At 42.3% G+C, this 22,366-nt stretch overlaps 1 protein-coding gene across 1 annotated transcript in view; it reads left to right on the forward strand.

Annotated features, from left to right (window-relative positions):
• Positions 1-22,366, forward strand: part of LOC142767625 (guanylate cyclase 32E-like) — a 353,448-nt gene that overhangs the window by 295,999 nt on the left and 35,083 nt on the right. Inside the window, exons 14-20 of the mRNA XM_075869693.1 lie at positions 4,291-4,395; positions 10,549-10,620; positions 13,254-13,422; positions 15,149-15,298; positions 17,096-17,270; positions 17,924-18,064; positions 21,756-21,879. Coding sequence (XP_075725808.1) covers positions 4,291-4,395; positions 10,549-10,620; positions 13,254-13,422; positions 15,149-15,298; positions 17,096-17,270; positions 17,924-18,064; positions 21,756-21,879 — 936 coding nt within the window. The remainder of the gene's footprint in view (positions 1-4,290; positions 4,396-10,548; positions 10,621-13,253; positions 13,423-15,148; positions 15,299-17,095; positions 17,271-17,923; positions 18,065-21,755; positions 21,880-22,366) is intronic.

Genomic DNA, 22,366 nt, shown 5'->3' on the forward strand with positions numbered 1-22,366 from the left:
TCATTGGGAACCACACTTTTCCGACTTTTTTTTAGGGGCGAAGCTCCTTAGGGCGTGGGCTGTGCGTCCCCTGTAGCCTGTAAGTAGCCACCTCTAGTTTTGTTCTTGCAGTGTTCACTAGAAGGCGGTACCGTCCCCTGTATGTAGCCACCTCTAGTTTAGTTCTTGCAGTGTTCACTAGATGGCGGTACCGTCTCCTGTATGTAGCCACCTCTCGTTTAGTTCTTGTAGTGTTTACTAGATGGTGGTACTTGTAGCTGATGATGAAAAGATGCAAGATGTTATAAACTAGAAAGCGGTACTTGTAGTTGATGAAAGACGCGAGATCTTATAAAATAGGAATGATGTCACATATGGCGCGTGTCATTGGTTGAAGGCAATCGTTCGATTTAGTGCGGCGACGTACGCTAGGGGGAGCGTTGTAATACAATCCGTTCGCTGTTGGCGCGCGCTCGGAGTCGCCGGATGGATAAGGCTGCACAGCGGAGAGAGCGCAAGGCGCCAGCAGCGCGCGCTCGCAGACAGAATCCCGATGTGCGAGCGCGCGAGGCAAGGGACATCGCAAGCCATCCATCGTCTAAGAACAAATAAAAGTTGATTTGTGTATATACACACACAGCGTTTCTCACGTCTTTACATGATGATCGACTGGGCGAATTACACGGAAGATTCACAGTTTACCGATGAATCCCTCCGGAGCTTCGCCCATTCATCATCATTCACCCCGTGAATATGCCGTAATTTTTTTTTATATCGGTCAAACTAAGTCGCATTTTGTAGTTTTCAGGAAGCAGCTTGTTCTGCATAACAATTTTGCACTAATGACACGTGAGCTATTTTTTTGCGAATTGGGGTCACGATATTTGCGAAAGGTTATAGCACTTCTCGTTTTATTTTATGGCATAAAAAATCATAACCTATTTCCTCTAAGGGAAATTCATTTTGTTTACAACATTCTGAGGCCACCAGTTAGCTGTTAGATACGATTAAATGACGGAACCTTTTTACCATGGGCTCTATGATTCACAAGCTGTCGTTTACAGACGGCGTCATTCATCTCAAATATGTCCCGTACATCAGTATCCAATGCCCCAACGTCATATGTAGCACTCAGACTTGACGCTCCACCACACTACGATACGTTGCCAGTCTTGTAATGATCGTATAGCCTATTCAAATAAAGACAGCAGAAACTTAGTGGTAGCGTTACTGCATTGCTGCCCACGTTGTCAAAATATTGGCATTTATTAAGAACTAAACTTTGCATTAGTAGACACTGCATTCACCAGTATGTTTCGAATTGTTCAGCAGTCATCAGATATACACCTATTTGCAGATTTGAGGCCCAGAAACCTCGAAATGAAAGATAAATACCTTACTTTATACCACTACTACTACTACTACTACTACTACTACTACTACTACTACTACTACTACTACTACTACTACTACTGCTAATAATAATATTAATAAAATAATAATAATAATAATAATAATCATGATAATAATACTTTATTGTACACATCCTTAAGAAATACAAAGAAACGGGCTTGTCACAAGTCCCAAGGACTTGTGCGACTAGGCCCGTCCGAGCCGGTTACAGCGATGTGGACACAAGGTATCAAAAACCATTGTTGCTTCTTTGCCAACAAAAGGACTAATGATTGACACCATTGCTTCTTACAGGCAGCAAATAAAAAGAAGAACAAAGGAGGAACCCTGAGCATACGTGATATCCAAGTAGACTATTTGATTTTACAGCTCAGCGAGTATTTTCTTTGATTGCTTTTTTGAACTCGCTGAAAAAAATTCTTCACGTAGTGAATTGATTTTTTTGGAATATATACACTTCTTCATGATTCCCCATATCTGTTAGAAAACCGAGGTACCATAAAATGCTTTTTTTCTCGACGCTTTACATATGGCACTTTAATAAAACTTATACCAACAACAACAACAACAATAATAATAATAATAATAATAATAATAATAATAATAATAATAATAATAATAATAATAATAATAATAATTGCGATCTCTTAACAGCTTTCGCGGTAAAATAGACTATTCGACCGCAGGCTTCTTCAGCAAGGCAAGTCAGACTGACATGTGTCCCAACACGTTGCACTGTGCCATGCATTACTCACCTGTGTTTCATGAAGCTCAGGCGTTGCGAGCCCATGGAGATGAAACCACACGACCAATAATTGAGGTTAATGATATCACAAAAGGTGGTGAGCAGTATAGTAGCGTATGTTGCACTACCCTACATGATAGTGCGTTCGCAATTTAAATTCGAAGAATTTCTTAGCGAACTTCAGTGACTGTGAGCGTATCTATCTATCTATCTATCTATCTATCTATCTATCTATCTATCTATCTATCTATCTATCTATCTATCTATCTATCTATCTATCTATCTATCTATATATCTATCTATCTATCTATCTATCTATCTATCTATCTATCTATCTATCTATCTATCTATCTATCTATCTATCTATCTATCTATCTATCTATCTATCTATCAAGCCGCCTACGACTTTTTGCTCTCCTGGCCGTTTCGATAATGGTAGCAATATCAAACTTGGTATGGCATACCATGACTTCATGAAGAACACATTTGATTTTTCATAACATGAAATTCATGATATGTATGTCATAAATGTCAAGATTTTTATTTTAAGGTTCTGCAGCTCTTGCGGTGGTTTCGTTCACATGGCATGTTGCAAAACTGGTATGGTATGACATGATTGCATGGCAAACACAAGCGACACACCCTAACATGAAAATTATGACATGCGTCTCATGTAATAACATGACTACGTTCCACGCTCATGACGCGCTTGCAGACGTTTTGCTAGCGTCACATATATCAAATTCGGTATTACGTTACGTGAATGCATGACGAAGGTATGTGACTGGTGCAAACATGATAATCATGAGATGCGTGTCATGCAATAACATGAATACATGCCACGCCCATGATGTGCCAGGGGCCGTTTCGCTATGTTCACTTATACCGAATTTCGTACTACGGTACGTGAATGGACGACATAGAAAAATGACACATCCAATCGTGGTAATCACGACACGCGTGTCATGTAACAACATCACTACATGCCACACTAAGGATGCGTTTGCGGCCGTTTCGCTAGCTTCACATATGCCAAATTTGGTATTACGTAACGCCAATGGATGACGAATGTATGTGGCTGGTGCAGACATGATAATTATGAGATGCGTGTTATGTGAGAACATGACTACATGCCACAGTCAAGGCGCCAATACATTTCGACGTGACGCGGAGCGCGTGCTCGCTGGCGTTCATTTCTTCGCGTCACGCCGGTGTTTTGCCACTCCAGGCGCCGGTCCTGCCATATACTCGCAGGCGCGCGCCGCGCTGCGTAGCTTTGACGCATGCACGTGTCAGCGCGTCCGGCGTCCCTCCGTCACGAAAAGAGGGAGACGCAGTGTTGTCTGGGTAATGCATCGGCGCGAAATGCAGCATGTTGCATTTTACGCTGGTTGCCGTTGGGCCACGTCGACGGACGGTAGTCGCGCCTGGCGTCAGACTATAAGTCCTCGCGTTTAGCTAACGCAGCGTCGCTGTGCCCAGCGTGCACGCACGTCAATGCTACATTAGAGCATATTGGACCCTTCATGATGTGCTCGCGGCTATTTTGCTAGCTCCGTATATACCAAACTTGGTGTTACTTGACGTCAATGAATGACAAAGTTAAGCAACACATCCAAGCATGATAATCATGACACGTAAGTCATCGACGGCATCATTTACCTCCACTTCGTGACGTTGTGATGATTTAAATGTGACATATATCAATATTTCTGATTCTTGTTCGCTTGTAATAGATTCCCACTGTACGCGGGATCTGCCAGTTTTTTTATTGAGTAAAGAGTCCTAATACTTCTTGTCTTTAAGAGTGCACGTGGTAGGTGGTTCTGTTTGTTTCACGTTCAAGATCGAAGCTGGCTTGCTGATTTTGCTATTAGTTTTTGCTCATATATAGTCACATCGGTGTGAGGGTTATAGTATTCTTTTCTCTAATTTGCTTTCAATAAACATCTAGTAGCGAATCAGCGCTGAGGATTGTTTTCTTTTCTCTTCGTCCACATAGTCGTCGTTCTGTGTTTGATTATATACTATCACCACTGCGCCCAGCTTTCAATCTTATACTACGGCCGAATTAGTACGGTTGGCTTGATTTCTCAGCTCTCCAGAAGTTTCTTTGTTATTTTTTTGAACGTTACTTGTTTTTATACATGCAGGTGCGAGAGATGAGGCATGAGAACATCACTCCCTTCATTGGCGCTTGCGTTGACCCACCAAACATCTGCATACTGACTCTCTTCTGTGCCAGGGGAAGCCTCGAGGTCAGTGTGCAATGCTACGCGAAAAGCTTTCTGCATCCGAATCTTTTTTGGCTAATGCGATACTTATTCGAGGTTGAGACGACTAACATTCAGGTTTTATATACCAACATTTATAGCGCGTTGTGGTGGGTAGTAGTTTACATTCATAGTTGTCGATATATATTTGATTTCATTTAATTTTTTATACAACAGGAAAATTGCATACGTTGAAGAGACTAAAGCCAGACTACCTCTGCGTTGCTGTGGTTACTCTACCCGTACATTTCCTGAATTGTAACGAAACAAAAAAGTATAAATTTTATACATTTATTTAGGGACATGAAAGCAAATGCAAAACGTAGACAGCTTAACTGAAAGATACATGTTAAAGTTTTACGTTACAGCCTGCTCTAATTAGCCCACTGTCAGATCAGAAAAATATGTAAAATACAGAAACCTGGAAGAAAAGTTCGAAAATGAAGTGCAATAGGTTACGGAATCAAAGTAAAAAAATCATTAAAGTATTTTTAATAAAAGTTTAAAATGGCACAGTACAAGAGGGGAAGTGCATTTTTAATAATTCCTTAGACAATTTTTTATTACTTTCAAAGTTTAAAGGCACAGCTTTTGTTGAGCAGTAGTTGAGGTATTTGATTTAATAAGGTGTTTTGGGGTGTCTCATAGGACTCCGTGCTCGGAACCTTTTTCAAATATGGCAGATGAAATAAAAATGGAAATGACAATGATCTGAATGAGAATGCAAATAAGCACTAATCAAGATGACATATATAGACTATGCCACACCACGCTAAAATTGTATTAGCCTACCGCTTTGTACACGCAGGTTATATGCTTCTCAACTACCTCCTCCCGGTACTATTGTGAGCTAGGGCCAGGTTTCTCAAGCAGTGCCGATGCAAACTTTCCCTGTGCGTCACAGGTATACCACCTCGGGAGTTTCTATCCATTGATTCTTTATTAAACCGTCTCCAGGGAGCCTGGCCCGGAATTTCCGTTAACACAAAAATTTCTTTGTCATGGTGCAGAAAGACTTGCCGGACGTTGATGACATAGGTAAGCAAGCACTCGGATAGGTCTCCAATAGCCCCACCGCGGTGGTCTAGTGGCCAAGGGACCTTACTGCTGACCCGCAGGTCGGGGGATTGAATCCCGGCTGCTGCGGCTGCATTTACAATGCAGACGGAAATGTTTTGGGCTCGTGTACTCAGATTTGCGTGCACGTTCAAGAACCCCAGGTGGTCGAAATTTCCGGAGCCCTCCACTATGGCGTCTCTCCATAATCATATGGTGATTTTGGAATGTCGAACCCCAAATTTCAATCAAATCAGGTCCCCCATAGAAATAGCCATATAAAAGAAAGCTTTGGATGGGGCACTTGATTGTTGGATCGAGCTCCCGACTTTTTTGTCCTAGAAGCTGGAGGCGCTAACCAATACGCCATAGATCTATGTCACTTACCCGATGCGAAAGAACCGTATTCATTTTCCCCCACCCTTGGTAGACATGGCGTTAATATCTAGGAGTCGCGCAGTAAAGTACTGCATGATGACACACACTAACGAAAGAGGAACGTTAGCTGCGGGGAAGCCTGTCAGCATGGCGGAGGCTGAAAACAATCACCAAGCGTTAACTTTAGTAACAACGAAGTTTCACCATATGAAAAGTAGAAACCCAGTAAAGTGGTCATTTCGTATACTGTGCAACGCCAACGGTGAAAATACTGTGCAAACTATTTCGTATTTTGAGTGACACCTACGCAATATTAATAAAAGGGTGGACTACGTCACGTTTAGTTTTTTAGGGCTCAAGCTCTTTAGGACTTGGCATTGTCTTCTGTTGTGGTTACGTTAAGGAACAGTTGCTATATTTCTAACATAGGTAAAGCACAACAAAGGTTTTTACCATAGACTTCAACGTAGACAAAGGCTAATTATAAGGTAACTGTTCCCCGCGAAAATAACCTATCGAGAAGTGTACTGATGAGTCGATCTTTATTAAAATGTGCCTAAATGTTGAGGCTTCTCAAGGAATCCCATGACACAATGGCACACGTCGAGGATTATATGTTCCAAGAAATTACTGATATTCAAACGCTATCTTGCCGCATGTTAGATGGAGGGTTCTCGGGTTTGATTCCGAGGCATATCCTTCACTCCAGCAATATTGTAAGTCCCGCTTGAATTGCCTAACATGACTGGCAAGTGCAATGAATTTAGATTATATGAGGCAAGGCTTGGATGTAGGGTTAATCACTGATACGACACTCCATGCTTTGCCTAGTTTTCATTGCTCACGTCGTGGAGAGGCGTGACTTTTTTTCTTTCATTTAGGTATAAATATTCTCCCGTGTTGTTTAGATTTCTTAAGACGTGTTTTGTTACATTTTATTTGAAATCGTCAAAACACTCACGATTGCATGACAAAGAGCTAATGAGAAGCTATTACAAAATCGGTTGCTGTTCGACATCCGAAAAACGAAAATGAATTAATTACGCCCCATGGGTTGAAAAAGATGTCACCTGTTTTCTAGAGCAATGCTGAAGAAGAACAATAGTCTATATTTGGCAATCCGAGTGAAGCTTTCTGTAGTAGTAATACCAGCGCACTACACTGTTGTGGGTACTAAACTTCATTGTGTAGTGCCAAACGAGAAACATGGATCGCAAACACGGGCACCTTCGTCTTTTGAACTGTATTGCGAAGCTGTGACGTCACGCCCTGTGATAAGGATCCTCCAGTTACAATTTTCTCAATAGGTCACATAATCTTTAGAACGGTAATGGCTGCGATAACAATGCGCGGTGTGCAGCTACGCTTCTTTTTTTTACAGGAAAGCTAGTATAAAATCACAACAAGGGTGGTACGATGGTCCGCCGCCACTGCCGCTGCCGGTGTTCGTAACCACCATAGTGCGAAATGAGAAAAAAAGTGAAATAAGAGACAATATCTACAATGAAATAGATGTCGAATCGGAGACGGAGACCTCTCCGTGGCAGCCAAGAATTCTGCTGCAGAGCCATGCCGGTACTCAATACCCCACCGCAAACATACGCTATACAGGCGCTATGTCGGGAGGGAACCACGTTAGCATGCGTTATATAAAATGGTAGCAGAAAAAGTAGCAACCACACCCAACTCAAATTGTATAATCAGGCGTCACGTAATATAGTTTTGGTAACGAGTGAGTCGTTGATTGCTTTTAAGTCATTACAAAGAGATCATCGACAAGTTTTGTTGTCATCAGGCATCACATCAATTTATATCTTAGTGGGTACTTTAGTAGTGTATATTGTAGTGGGGACTGCACTTGCGTACAATGGGCTCTAGAATTGCCACTCTTCCAGCTTTCGCTGGGACTGTGTTGTGGTTTTCGTGCAGGCTTGTTTTTTTTTTATTGCGGTAGCAAATATATTGAAGCTCTCGGTTAGATTTTGACGCCGATATCACTCGCCAAACATGTATACGTATGTATATGTATGAAACCGCGAGAAAGAAAAACTCTAAAAAAAGACTCCAGCGCCATGGAAACGAACTTGGGACCACTGAGACGTAAGCGGGAGACTTTAACTACTGAGCTACAGAGGAGCACGTTCCTAAACGTTCAAACGGCCAGCAATTTATATCTAACGCTTACCGCTGGTGCCACGCATCTCGGGGGAACTATAGTGCTTTTAGCATTACCAGCAAGATGGCGCAATGAGCGCGTGTCGTCACATAGTCACGATGCAGCGGCATGCGCTCATCTCCCACGCGTACTTGCCGGCGTTGAGAATAAGGGTGGGGACGCTTGATCTTGCGCCCTTATTTTGCAGTGGGGAGGATCGTACGTCTCGGCTAGACTTAGGGTTTCGCCAGAACGATTGTGTTGTAGTTACCGGGCGTACAAAGGTCACTTCAATCGTTGCACAGTCTCAGTTTGCGAAAAGAGTGCTCTTTCCAGACACAGCAAAGTAACAACTGAGACGCTAATTTGCGTTCATCTGTACCTGTGAGTACGTTTCATGCGTTATTTGTGCCTGAGAAACGCGGGGAATGTTTTGATTTGCTTGCCATTCTGCGCTGACCTTCCAATTTGTTGCTATCGTGTTCATTGATTCGCCTTTGCGGCAAAACTGTGACTTTTTTAGATGCGGAGCATCTCATACTCGCGCCTTGTAGTGCGCCGTCCGCGCCGTCCGCACCGCTTCTCGAACATTCGACAGCTGACGCGCGCGCATGCGCCGTCGCGCCGTCGCCCACTCTTCCACCATCTGTGCATCCCTTCCTCCTCTACACACCACGCGCGCTTCACTCCTCCACCATCTGTGCACCCTTCCTCCTCTACACACCGCGTTCGACATCTACAATTCTCCTGATTCTCCAGTGGACGCGCATGTGGCGTCGCGCTTCGAGAACATTCAACAGCTGACAGTGCATGCGCCGTCGTGCTGTATATATACTCAAGGTCGGCGCTCGCTCGCTCAGTTGCCGCTCGTCGGTTGGTTTGTACGGCGCGTCGACGTCCAAGGTCGCGGTGAAATGAATTCCAACGAATCCACAAACACAATGATAGACGTCCCTTCGATCAGCGCCGCCCTTTCGCATACGTGTGTACGTGTTCACTCATTTAACACCCCCTCCTACAACCACGTTAACCAATTTAGCCATCGACCCAAGTAAGTCGCAATTTAACACCCCATTTCACAACCACGTTAACCAATTTAGCCATCGACCCAAGTAAGTCGCACTTTAACACCCCGTTAACCAATTATATGGTCCGCATCCTCCTCAGTGTTCCCCCGAGGGAAGCTGCGGGCGATTTTTTTCTTAAGGAACTATCATAGAGTGCCTCAGAGTGTGAGCTGTGTATTTTCATAGCATTTTTCTTGTAGTTTGTTGCCATAATGTTACTATCGTGTACTTGTTAGTGCTGTATTTCGCGTGTATATTTATGCAATGACAATATGCCATAGAGACATATTGGAAAAGTGTACATTATTACTCATTTGGCACTTTTCCACACTACATGCACTCTTTATTATTATGTCATTCCAGTGAACCCTTTCATATATAAAAATAAGCCCAGTGACTCGGTTATTTGGCACGCAAACGAAAAAAAAAGTTTTCCAGTTGTGTAATGCAGGATATATGTCGATATTAAAACAACTGCAATGTTACCGAATTTGTCATACTATTTATACAATGCTTACTAATGCCGTCATCAAAACACTCAAGTTTAAAAGCCTTCGTAGCCTAACATGCAAGGTGTGAATTTTCATAGGCTTTCTTTAAGTGTTCCAATAATATTTATAAGGGAAAGGTGACATGTCTAAGCAAAGGCATATCCAGTGTGAAACTACAAATATTGAACGAAGAATTAAAGCGCCTTTTTCGCGAATAGAAGTCGGGAGAAAATTGCGTGGTTTGCCTAAGCCATGTACGAAATTACATGTTGAGGATAATTAATAAAAAAGTAGAGCAGGTCAGCCTTGTGATCATAGGCAATCGACACGAACTTGAGTTTAGTGGACATGTTTGCTACTGATGCGTAACCCGCAGCTCTCTCCTTCACGTCAGAGCATTCGCAATACAATCCAATTGCGAAATTTTGTTTTTTTTTAATTTTGTTTCCTGCAGCCCATAGACCAGACAGGGGAGGCGAAAAGAGGTAGAATAATGTAAAATATTAGTAAATTTTACAAAAAGTGAAATTAAATACTACTGAAAATTTGAACATACCAGCTAGGATTATTAAACATAAAATTTAAGAAGTGCACCAGTTTTGGAAACAAGTTGAAGCAAAATAAAGGAAGTCAACACAGCTCGTACCATGGGATTAATTCTTCTAGCATGGTAATATAAACATTGTTGTTTACACGTAAAGATACATGTATCTTTAAGTCACGAATGCTACTGTCAAGGAAAGCGTGTCAAGGAAGGGTATTACATTCGCTAATGGTTCGCGGGAAGAAGGGGAAACGAGAAAAAAAAAGGAAGGCAGGGAGGTTTACCAGATGCTAGTAACGGAAAGAAGGAATGTTTAAAAAAGACAGTGCGTGCAAGGTATGGTGTCTGATCATTAATTTGACCACGTGTTGTTAGCCTGAAAGAAGGTGGTTTAGTATTTGTTTGTGTGGTTATTCATGGGAAAGCCTGTTATTTCACACGCTGCAGGATGTGCTGAAGAACGACGATCTCGACCTCGACAGTATGTTCATCTCATCTCTTGTGGCGGACCTTATCAAGGTAAATGAAGGTTTACCTTATCTAGTTACAACTGCAGGATGAATGTAGCAAAATATTTTCTACCTTTAAGGTTTCACATAGTAGTGCACGTCATGGTGACAGTCTATGCAAAGCACACTCACGGGTAGTTTGCTGCATCTACTGTTGACTGGCTAACTTTGTTTTCTTCAGCTGATAACAATGTACAATTGAAAAAAATAGTTTCAATGAAGAATAAATACCAACAATGCTATTTCTTCTAAAAATATGAACACTTTTTAATAATTTATACGAGCATGTTCTCTTATACTTATTGTTTACACAGACTACGGTTGAGTAAGTGACGCACAATAAACAGTCTACTCCCCAATAGACAGTCTATCGGTAAATTAGATTAGAACATATGGAAGCTTCTACAGAAGTTACAAAGTGCATTTGAATGAAGTCAGTGATGGTTTGCGCAAATGAAGTGTACCTTAAAAAGTAGAATTAAGGAAACGACTGAAACTACTTATAAGCGAAACGATGACACAGTAAAGTAAAATGTTTGTCTTCTACAGAAGTTACAAAGTGCATTTGAATGAAGTCAGTGATGGTTTGCGCAAATGAAGTGTACCTTAAAAAGTAGAATTAAGGAAGCGACTGAAACTACTTATAAGCGACACGATGACACAGTAAAGTAAAATGTTTGTCTAGAAAACGTACACTTTTTCTTGAAGGGGGGATAGAGTGATGTCATTTTTCAGCTCCCCAAGGTAGGCTTTGTATTATTTGGAAATGCATGATGCTCTGCATTAGGTTAGGCCGACGTGTCAGAGCCTAATGGCACACAATTATGCCTTGATGGCAAAATGTTTTTTTTCTTAGGTTCTTTCGAGACCTTTTGGAAAACAACGTTTTATAAATTGAAGAAGAAGAAAAAGGTGACACATGAAGACAGTAAAACGCAGTACTTCTCTCGATATGAACGAGTGCTTGTGACGCTCTTATTCGGGCTAGTTTGTACATACGTAGAACATATTGCATGAAGCCGCCGCAAATAACAGGCTAGGAAGATATGTACACATGATAAATTACACGGTTCATCTTGATTACTATTTTAAAAAACGTTCTTCTTTAATACAGCTTAATGTGTATGACACTGAGTATCTCTGTTTGTAACTCTTAATTTATTTCTTTGTGATCCTGTAATTCAGTCCATTTTTTTCGTTTTATATTTTTCAGTATATATCTTTAGGCTAATGCATCGAAGAGGCGAGAATGTTTGAGACCGTAGTGAATAGATTCAGGTGGACGTCAAAGCACCTCAGGTGGTAGATAATTCCGGAGCCTTTCACTACGACATCTCTCACAATCCTACTGTCGTGGCGTGCTGTGTGCCAGGGCACTACGAGATACAGGGAAATATATTGGCGGACCAGCTTGCTGCATCAGTCCACAAAAATGCTATTGATACTTCCGTAGCTGTACCTCCACTAGACAGAAAACCCCTGTTAGGGTGAAAACTCGGAGCATACTGGCATACCTTATGAGACACACCAACTGTAAATAAGGCACGTGTCATCAAACCGAACCTTGAAAGTTGACCAGCAGTATCGAAGTCACGCCATGCACGAAACAAATAACACTCAGCAGGCTACGAATAAGAGACATACACAGCACATATGCACATCTTCTGTGCGGTGGTGATCTTCTGTCCATCTTCTGTCCGGTTGCGACAAATGAGGTGAAACCCTTACTCTCTCATATTTATTACATTACAGTGAACTAAATCATGTTAGGAAAAACAATTTTCCATTATCTTACCGAGTGTAAATGCCACTCCATTCAGCAATACTCATAAGTAGGGATCCGTTTTTCTTCACTTTTTTTAATGATGTTGATTGCTTTCACGTGATTTACCATGGTAATCTGCAGCACAATATCCAAACGGAGATCGCTGCTGCAGTACTGCATCACAAAGGCACCTGTATCATGGCTCTTGGAGACAAGTGTGTTTCACAAGCCATCCGTGCTTGTACCACTTCCCCAAAATTTCATTGTATTTGAACCTTTTGCCGCTCTTTTTCCCTGTACACATTTCATGTCACACTCATGATTCTAGTACCTATATGTTTTACTCATCTTTAGGGCGTGGAATTGCAGACCCCTTTATAGCCACCTAAGATATTCATTGCTCACGCTTGTCACCATGTACTGGCACCTTTTACCATAAAATGGTCTTTGCGCCATTAAAAAAACCATCAATCAACAAATCTCATAATCATACGGTGGTCTGGGGACGTTAAATCCCAGATATTATTGGTATTAGCCAATGCATCGAACCGGCTTGCGTGGGACCAATTCATGATAATGTTAGAAAAAAGGATAGTCCCAAGGGAGGTGTGTCGTTTATAAGGGTGCCAAGGTGTGTGCTTAGCGATAGCATACTGTGATGCAGTTTATGCTTATAGAAACTTGCTTTGGTGTAACGTTATAAAGTAGAGAGTTTGTGCCCGTCCTTTCCACATGTATTTCTTGGGCGTTTTGCAACACAGCTGCAAAATATGTTCTGAGTCTAGGTATATCGCTTTTGTGGCGCTTCTGATTAAGAAACAAGTTGAAATTGTCCACCTGTCAAGGCTAAACATAACTGTAGTCGTTTGGTTTCGCAGGGTATGATCTACATCCACGACAGCGAGGTGTTGTCCCACGGCAACCTGCGTTCATCCAACTGCCTGGTGGACTCGCGCTGGGTGCTCCAAATCTCCGACTTCGGGCTGCACGAATTCCGCGCCGCTCAAACATGCGCTCCACAGGCGGTCACCGAGAACGCTTATCGAGGTCAAGTCTCACTCTTCGAATCATTGTTATTAAGAAACTTCACAGCGTTCTGCATTTATAGCCTGGAACGGGACAGGAAAGAAAGCAAATGTGGTAAACTTGTGACGCGTGAGACACAACGTAAAGCGTGGCATAGAGCGCGTATATAAAAAAGCATTATCAAGCAGCTGATGTGACCTGATAAGACAACAGCGACAAACAAGAACGAAGAACAGAAGCTTATAACGCGTTAAAAACATAATAGTTAGTTTTTGTCTCAAAATGTTTGCCAAGACAAACATTGAATAGAGGCAGGGAATGAGTTCGAAGCACCCATGCAGTGAGAGCAAACTTATTATGCCGGCTAAAGAAAAGCAAATAGAGAATATTACGCATGACGTTCTTGTTTTTGTTGATTCTTGAACCAAAATCGCAACACACAGCATAGTGACTGTGGTGCTGTGCGGCAGAGCTCCAGGACACGGTTTCGAGTTCCAACCACAGGAGACGCGCTTGCATGCGGCAAAATGCAAGAAGTCACCCCTGTGTACACTTGTACTTACTTGAGAGTGGCTCGAATACGTTTCTTAGAGGTGGACGAAATAAATCAGCAAACAGCGGCGTGTCTTTTTCCTCTAATATGGATACTGTAGTGGTACATCACGCATAATTGCACAACACGACATGACTAAATCTGACATGCCCAAATGACATGCCAACTAGGCGTGCCTAAATTGCAGAACATGACATGCCTAAAATGCCATAAAACACGCCGAAAACGTTTGAAAAAAGAACACTTACCTCGTGATATTGTACGAACAAATGATTCACCGCGTCTTCTTGAAATGGGGCAAGCCACATTAAAGAAAACCGCATTTCTTTAACACAGTAAAGTTCGACGATTCCTTCCCAGGTAGAACCACCCTCAATAAGATTTCGGCAAGAATTCGCCTGTCGACATATACAACTTCAAGCTTCATCTCCAAAGCTTCGTAACAGTAGCTACGGTTGCGCGGAAACACTGCTAACGTGATTGAACTTTAGCTGCACGATTGCTGCTTTCCGCCAAAACATGTGCAGGAAATTTTAGAGTGTGATGGACGCCTTGTTTATGCGCATACGCTGTGTACACGGGTAGAGCATCAACTTTTAATGCGGGAAGTTCCGGGTTCAAGAATTGCGGACCGGAAACACACAGATTGTTTTCAATGGGAATTGGAGCACACCATCCTGGCGCTCGGTAGTTTATGGGTACTCATCTCAAAAGGTAGTCTAATAGGTTCTGCGAATATGCTTGGAAATACCTTAACCTCCCACGGCATTGGTGAAACAGTTGAGCAACCACCGCTGCTGTGGGCGGCACCAAATTGATAGCACAAAATAACCTACTGGTTATATAGATACAAGCGTAATTCCTGCCGGGTGCTTGGCAGAACGAAGTTCGTAGTCGATTGAGAGGGGAATCGGTGACATAGAGCTGGCATAACAAAAATTAAGGTTATCATCTTTTTTTTTCTTTGCAGTGTGCCTAAAAATTGAAGCTCCCGATGTCTTAATGGCTCACTAGACACCTCGTGCGCAATCATGTAAACTTACCCACACAACTTCCGATTGGCTGTCCTTAATAAACATGCTTGTAGCGGTTAAAATTACTGCATCAAATGGCGTCGCTTTTCGGTAGCAGTAATGATCATTTTACCATATGCAACCAGCTTTTCTATTTCTTCATGGGCGGTAATGTTCACAGGCCTCCTGTGGCGTGCTCCTGAGCTTCTGCGGTCACCTAGTCCACCGGCACGCGGTACGCAGAAAGGTGACGTCTACTCCTTCGGCATCGTTCTCTACGAGATCATCGGCCGCCAAGGGCCCTGGGGCAACAAGGCCCCATCGACAAATGGTATTGCTTCATTTATTGCTTTTGATTTAGTTTTGGTTAACTTGTTGATCCTTTTAAATGACGCATTTGTATCACTGCTACTTTTGCCTCATACCATAAACAATATATTACAAATTTTTCAAGAACTTCAAAACATGCAATTCACAAACTGATGTATTTGTGAAGTAATGCATCAATGAAGGCTAAGTCTCACTTCTCTACGATTAACTTAAAAAATTATGCGCCATCTCCCTGAAGGGACTCCTGATTGTATGTGAAGCAGCAGTGGTGTGCACGGCATTGATTAAGTGGAAACGGGCGTCAACGCGGGTGTTGGAATAATGATTTAAAGTGAAACTCGGTGCAGCTTTTACTCGAGTAAAGGTTTGTATGGAATGCGAGGACACGGGAGGTGAATTGGGTTTCGTGTACGTTTCATCACAGACAAGTGAGCCGAAAGAATAGACATATTTAGTGCCGCTTTCACAGGATGTCATACGGCCGCAGCCTGTTATCAGTTTGCAATGGCAGGCCCCGTCTGTACGGCTGCTGCGGACGCACAACGAAATCTGTCTATTGTTACCACTCGACGTGTGGTCGAGCGTCGTGGGTGACGCAGAGGATGAAACGAGAGAGGTGTGTTGCGAACTGGCGTAAGAGCCAAGAGCAGCTGCTGCGGGTGAGGGAGAGAGCGACATCAACGCGCAGCTACGACTTGACCTACTTGGCACAACTTGACCTACTTGGCATGAGACACGGACGGACAGCGTTACACTTGTTATTCAAAGAGCTGCTTCGCATAAAAACATATGTCTTCCTTGTTTTCACATGTTATATTGCAGCTTTCCGCATCCATATCGCCGTTTTTTCGACTTCTTTAATGTGAAAACCATTGCATAGACATGGTAATGCTTCTAACGAAGCTTTTTTTCTTTTCAGTGACAGAATCACGGAGATGTCTCACTGGTCAAGTTGTCATTCGTAAACATGAGCCTAAAATTTCTGATGATAAATCCATGTGTTGTACGATGTCAGTGCACGTTAAAAAACACCAGAAACAATAGTTCCTGAGGTCTCCACTACAGCGTCTCTCATAATGAGTTCGCGGTTTTGTGACTTTAAGCGACAGATAATATTTATTTATTAATTAATAATATATAGCATTATCATGATGATAAAACAAGTGATGAAGTAACACCTACCTTTCTACGAGTCATGTTGCTTGAGGAAGCCTAGTGAAGTTCTGCTACTTATCTTTGTTCCGTTTGTATATTTTGTTATTTCTGTTCAGCTTTTACTATAGAAGTTTCTTGAGAAGGCTTATGCCTGTTTCACCTCCAATCAGCTAACTGCGTCAGAACTCGTTGTAACTGTCCATATTGGCATGTACAAACAATCTTAATTGATGTATCCCAATACCTCCGTCTTCCCCTCTCGACTTGAAAAGGCGCTCTTCCGAGCGTTTTGAAATAATAGGTTTGCTGATCACGTTCACTCGCGCTGTTCAAACTTAATATGATTGTCAAGTTTATAGCCTACCGGTGCACTTTGGCCAATGAACTAGGGTAAATGGAAGTACCAGTATTCTGTCCTTGAACGTCTTTTTGATGTTGGCATGGCAACAGTCGCACGATATATTTCTACGATTCATTCCGATGAAAACTCTAGAGATTCTAGAGTATAACTTATGCTACAACTGTGATGCAATGCAATGGTAAGGCCTCGGCTTTGAGTCATTGGGCGCGTTACCTCCGGTATTCGTGCTACACCTTGCTGCTGCCCTCCCAGATGACCTAACTTCTGACCATCGCGACGCAGAGGTGATCGAGCAGGTCAGGCGGCGAAACAGCGTCCCGTACCGTCCACCCACGGACTGCCTCTCCTGCCCCGACTACGTGCTACGATGCATGCAAGAGTGCTGGGACGAGAACCCCGACAGCAGACCCGACTTTCGATTCATCAATGTGAAGCTGCGACAAATGCAAGCCGGCCTGTAAGTGTACACACGCTAGCATTTATCCTCACTTTGCGGTGCTAACCGAGTTTACTGTGTGAACATCCGTCGACGATTTTGTTTTCCTAATGAAGCACCATGTTACCTCCCGGATATCATCAAATCAATGTCCTATTATACCTCTGCCACACGATGCATTTCTTATCGCGATTGAGCACGATAGGATTCAGTTTTCTCAGCAGTGATTGGGAATCTTCAGCAGCTTGCTCAAATGGGTCCCTCAGAGTAAAGAAACTTGATCCGAAACCGCCCAGATTGGGATGAAAACTGTTATCACAGCAGTATTACACTGTTAAAAATCCTTTTTCTTTTTTTGTGAATCGATACTTTCCATGGTAATGCCTTGTCTTAAAGAAACATATTTAAGCTGTTTGAGGCCACTATATTGCCGTCTGAGAGTATTGAGAAGCCCCAAATAGGTTAACGTGTCTCTTCAAACGAAATGATTTACTTGGCAAGTCGTCCCCAAATAAAAAGATTAACACGCAAAACGTTTTCTTTTCTGAGAGTGTACGGGTTCTCAATACACCTCCGCTTTTATTTATGCCTGATATAATGCACCAGTACTGCCTGCTGCACACAGACTAAGGCAACTACGTGATTATCACTTCCTTTTGTTTGCGTATTTGCAGTAAGCCCAACATATTCGATAACATGATAGCCATGATGGAGAAGTACGCAAGCAACCTGGAGAGTCTGGTGCAAGAGCGCACCATGCAACTCCTTGAAGAAAAGAAAAAGACTGAACGCCTCCTCCACCGCATGCTGCCGAGGTATTTTTGATGCTGTATTTTAGATAGCTCAAGTGCTTACAAATTGACTGAGATTGGACCATGCTTGAACTTGCTCGCTGTAAAGCTTTTCTGCCTATCTGAAACATAACAATAATAATGTTATCAGCACACGCTGGTGGAAAATATGTTTCGAGAAAATATTGAGTGCACCTTACAGAAGTAAGCGCGTTAAGAATTACATGAAAAGAAGTAAACGAACACACCGCATGTGATAGATAGATCTAAGAGGCTCCGGGGAAGCGTCGGTAAGAACACGTAAGCTATAACAAACCAACATAGAGTATATGTATTTGATTTACACAACGGAAAAGATTTTTACAAGTTGCATTACGTTTAGTGAAATTATCAGTTCGGGATCCACTGATAGTGAATACAAAAATAAAAAAAATGCTAACTTCCCGATGCCATACCATTCTTAAACGCGTTTCTTTTTTAGTAATGATTGAAAAGTAAACTAGGGAGCTCTTGGGACCACTTCGGTGCGACGGCGAGCCCTTTGCGCTTTGTTCTTAGAAAATATGAAATGAAGAAGCTAAAGTAATAAATATACATATATAAATGTCTACATCGGTGAATGCAAAGCTTATAGTTTGGGCAGAGCGACAACATAGTCTCGATGTACACTTTCAGTGTAATCCTCTCAATATCTATCGCAAATGTTGGTGTCTTCGGAAAAAGAGTTGGACCATTTTCAGCGTTTTCCGTGCAGTTTATCTTATATGGCCATGCAGGTATTGTGCCCCAAAGGTAAGCATTTGCTACACGAGCCTACCATGTGGAATTTCTGTTCGAGCCACCGTCTATGTGTGTAGTACTTGAGAGAGTCGAGCAACAGTGGTACGCATCCTTGTCGTCTTCGCCACACGAACCTGGTGATGGTGGTGCAAGCAGAATCACCGAAACGAATTATTCATCTTCATGCACAAGCGCTCTATTTATTTCCAAAATAAGCCAATAATAATAAGTCGAAATGCACCTCTTTGGATTTAGGCTAGGCTAAAGTAAGTCTCAAGGAAAGGTCGATATTAGTTTTTATTTCAGCTTCTAAAAGCTACAAATATTTTCAGAAGGCTGCCAAAAAATCCTAACAACGCATCAGCCACTTATGTGTACATTCAGGAAATGACAAAAATAAGCTAGCATTTATTTATTCATTTATTTTACCTTCAGGGTTTTCATATAACAGCATCGCCTTTAAACCCACCACGTCACAAGGCCATTCAGTCAGGAACCACCGTGAATTGTTACTTATGCATCATCTGGTTAGGAAAATGACTTTGATCAGTAATAGAAAAAGTTATGGCATATATAGCGCACGTATGGTGCTAAGGCTACAGAAGCAATGAAGCTGCTGGCTTTCTCTGTTTCCTCCACTTCAGCGTCAATTGACACTAAACAGGCTGGTTTCACTTGACTTTCAGGGCATTGTGAGCAGCCCCACTTCTACTAATAATATCTGGGATGTGATGTTTCGAAACCAAGATGTAATTACGAGGGACTGCGAAGGGGAGGGCTCCGCATATTCCGACCATCTGCGAATGACATCTAACAGTGGACGGGCGTCTAGCGTTTCGCTTCCAATGTGCTACCGCCGTGCCTGGAATGAAACCAATGATCTTCGGGTGCCGAGCACTTTGACCACTGTATCACAGCGGCGGGAAATCCCCCACTTGTGCAGTTTTAAATATTACTCAATATATTTTATTTCAAGCAGTGAAATTCTTGCGTGTGACTATTAGGAATCCTCCAACGGTGATGACATATGTGACCATATAGACATATGTCATCACCGTTGACACATATGTCACATATGACATATGTGACCATATATACGTCTACTTTGATGTTTGCCCTCACTTTTTTCCTAATAGTGCAGTGCCGTAACTTTTTTCTTTGTACAAGCAAAGCGAGTAAGCATGGCTCCAATTTCTGAGCTCACGTTAATTAAAGAAAAACCTAAATAGGAACTTGTGCTTTCGAAAATTTATATATTACCCCCGCCCCTTTCACCTGTTAGAGCGCCAAGAGACTGATTTATTTCAGGGCACACCGTGTTTGAGGGCCCGCAACGGCTAACCGCGTGCAAGCCTCGGTGGAAATGACTGGCAGGCTACCTACGTCCACAGAGCTGCCGCAAATGCTCAACTAAATCTGTCTAACCTATTAGGTGTAACAAATGGCCCAGATCGTCGTTAGGTCTCATTAGTGAAGCTGCCATTTCCACTGCTACCTTGGAGTTTTCTTAATAAACACTAGAGTGAACTATGGCGCTAGTGCATATAGGTGCTGCAACGAACGCTGCTTCAGTGAGCATAGAAATGATGAGTACTACTTGGATTTGTCTAATCTTCGTACTTCTGGCTTCATGTGTGTTCATGTGGCTTGAAGCTGTCTTTTCACGAAACAAAATCAACAAATGTTCATCGCTTTCGCCTAACCACGTTGTTCTTTAAGGCGTACTATTTCAAATGGGGTCACGAAGTTCAAAAGGGTTTGTTCTTTCCTTTCAAACAAAACCAAAACACAGTACTAAAAGAAGCCACAAGTGCAATTCGCCGCCACAAGTACGAAGACTAGTCAAATCCGTGTACTACCCATTATTCTGATGGTCGCTGAATGACCGCAGTGCCAGAGTCCCCCCTAATTGATATTAAGAAACTCTATCACAGAATGGTTCTGATAATTTACCATCTTTTATATCCAGAACTGCTGAGCTTCCTGCGCAATTTATTGTGGAGACGTTAAATATTGCTAAAGATTGTGTAAAGTTCCGCAAGGCTTCGAACAGTGAAATTGGATAATAATGAAGTCTAATCTGGTTGCTTCCAGGTAATTGCTAAGCTTTAGTGAGGTGGTGTTAGGTTGTGTCTCGGTTTTGTCTCCGTGCAGCGAGATTTTGGTTATACCACAAACACTCACAGGCTGAAACCAATTGTTCACATCTACCGTAAATGTAAGGGGGCATCGTCATTCGCGAGGGGCTACAATGGCTTGGAAGTCTTGAAGCCAGCGCTGCTTTTCATGATTCCTAGTGTTCTCTTGTTGTACGTGCCGCTGAAGCATTCCGCACAGATGCTTCAAAGAAACTTGAACGTGCAGCCTGCGGTGTTTATCACTTGATTAACCTCTAAGGTTTATAATGTTTTTGCTAATTACTGATTACGGCTTTTTAGGAACATTATTTGGTGTTTGCCAGCCATTTGTTGCCATTTTGTTTTTGGTTGAGCTACGGTGAGTGGTAGTAACTTTTAATAGTTTGTGTCAAATATCCGTTCTCGTCTGTTTTTTTTACTTTTTTGCGATAGCCTGTCCTTAGGCATAATTACTGGGTCTTTCAAACGTACAAATGAAAATTTTCTTTGTGTATAAAGTGTAATAATGATCGATGGTAGAGTCCACAAATGCAATGGTTGAGGCGCGGTGGCCAGCCTGGCCGGAGACTCGTTGCAAGAAGTCGGCAAAGATGGCTTAGTTGCATACATGTGCATGTCCTCCAGAAGTGTATGGCAGTCAGATCGCAGATTGAGGTGTCGCAAGTGAGCATTATATATGTTTTTGAGCAGAGTATTTTGTACACACCGATCTTTTTACAACCGGCTTGAAAAGCTTACCTGTTATAAACCCCTGATAAGTTCACATGTGCAATGTTCCACATTGCCCTCTTCCTCAGGTCAGTAGCAGAACAACTGAAGCGAGGCGAGCGAGTGGAGGCCGAGAGCTTCGACAGTGTGACAATCTATTTCAGCGACATCGTTGGATTCACAGCACTCTCGGCAGTGTCATCGCCACTGCAGGTGAGCAACGTGCGAAGGCGGTCGTAAAACTATCACTTGGCCTTCCACGCCGAGTTTTTGGGGTGCGGGTGCACTCGTGAGGATGCACTTTAATGGGTGGGTCTCGAGGCATGCGCTATGTAACAATGATTAAGCCCTCCGAAATCGTACACCTCCCATCAAGTATATTGTTAAAGCCAATAACCTGTAAAGCTGTCACCTAAATGTGATTGGAAAACTACGTTATTGCTATATAATTGCAAAACAGCTTCTGGTAATTCTGTTGTGGCATGGTATCAACTCATCTGTGGCCAAGAATGTTGCAGTTACTACTCTTTTCCGTCCGGGTCATCCTGTGTGTTGGGCAATTTGCTGTGACACACACCATACACACACACACACACACACACACACACACACACACATATATATATATATATATATATATATATATATATATATATATATATATATATATATATATATATATATATATATATATATATAT

This window comes from Rhipicephalus microplus, chromosome 7 (assembly GCF_043290135.1).
Source record: "Rhipicephalus microplus isolate Deutch F79 chromosome 7, USDA_Rmic, whole genome shotgun sequence".
Lineage (NCBI taxonomy): Eukaryota > Metazoa > Arthropoda > Arachnida > Ixodida > Ixodidae > Rhipicephalus > Rhipicephalus microplus.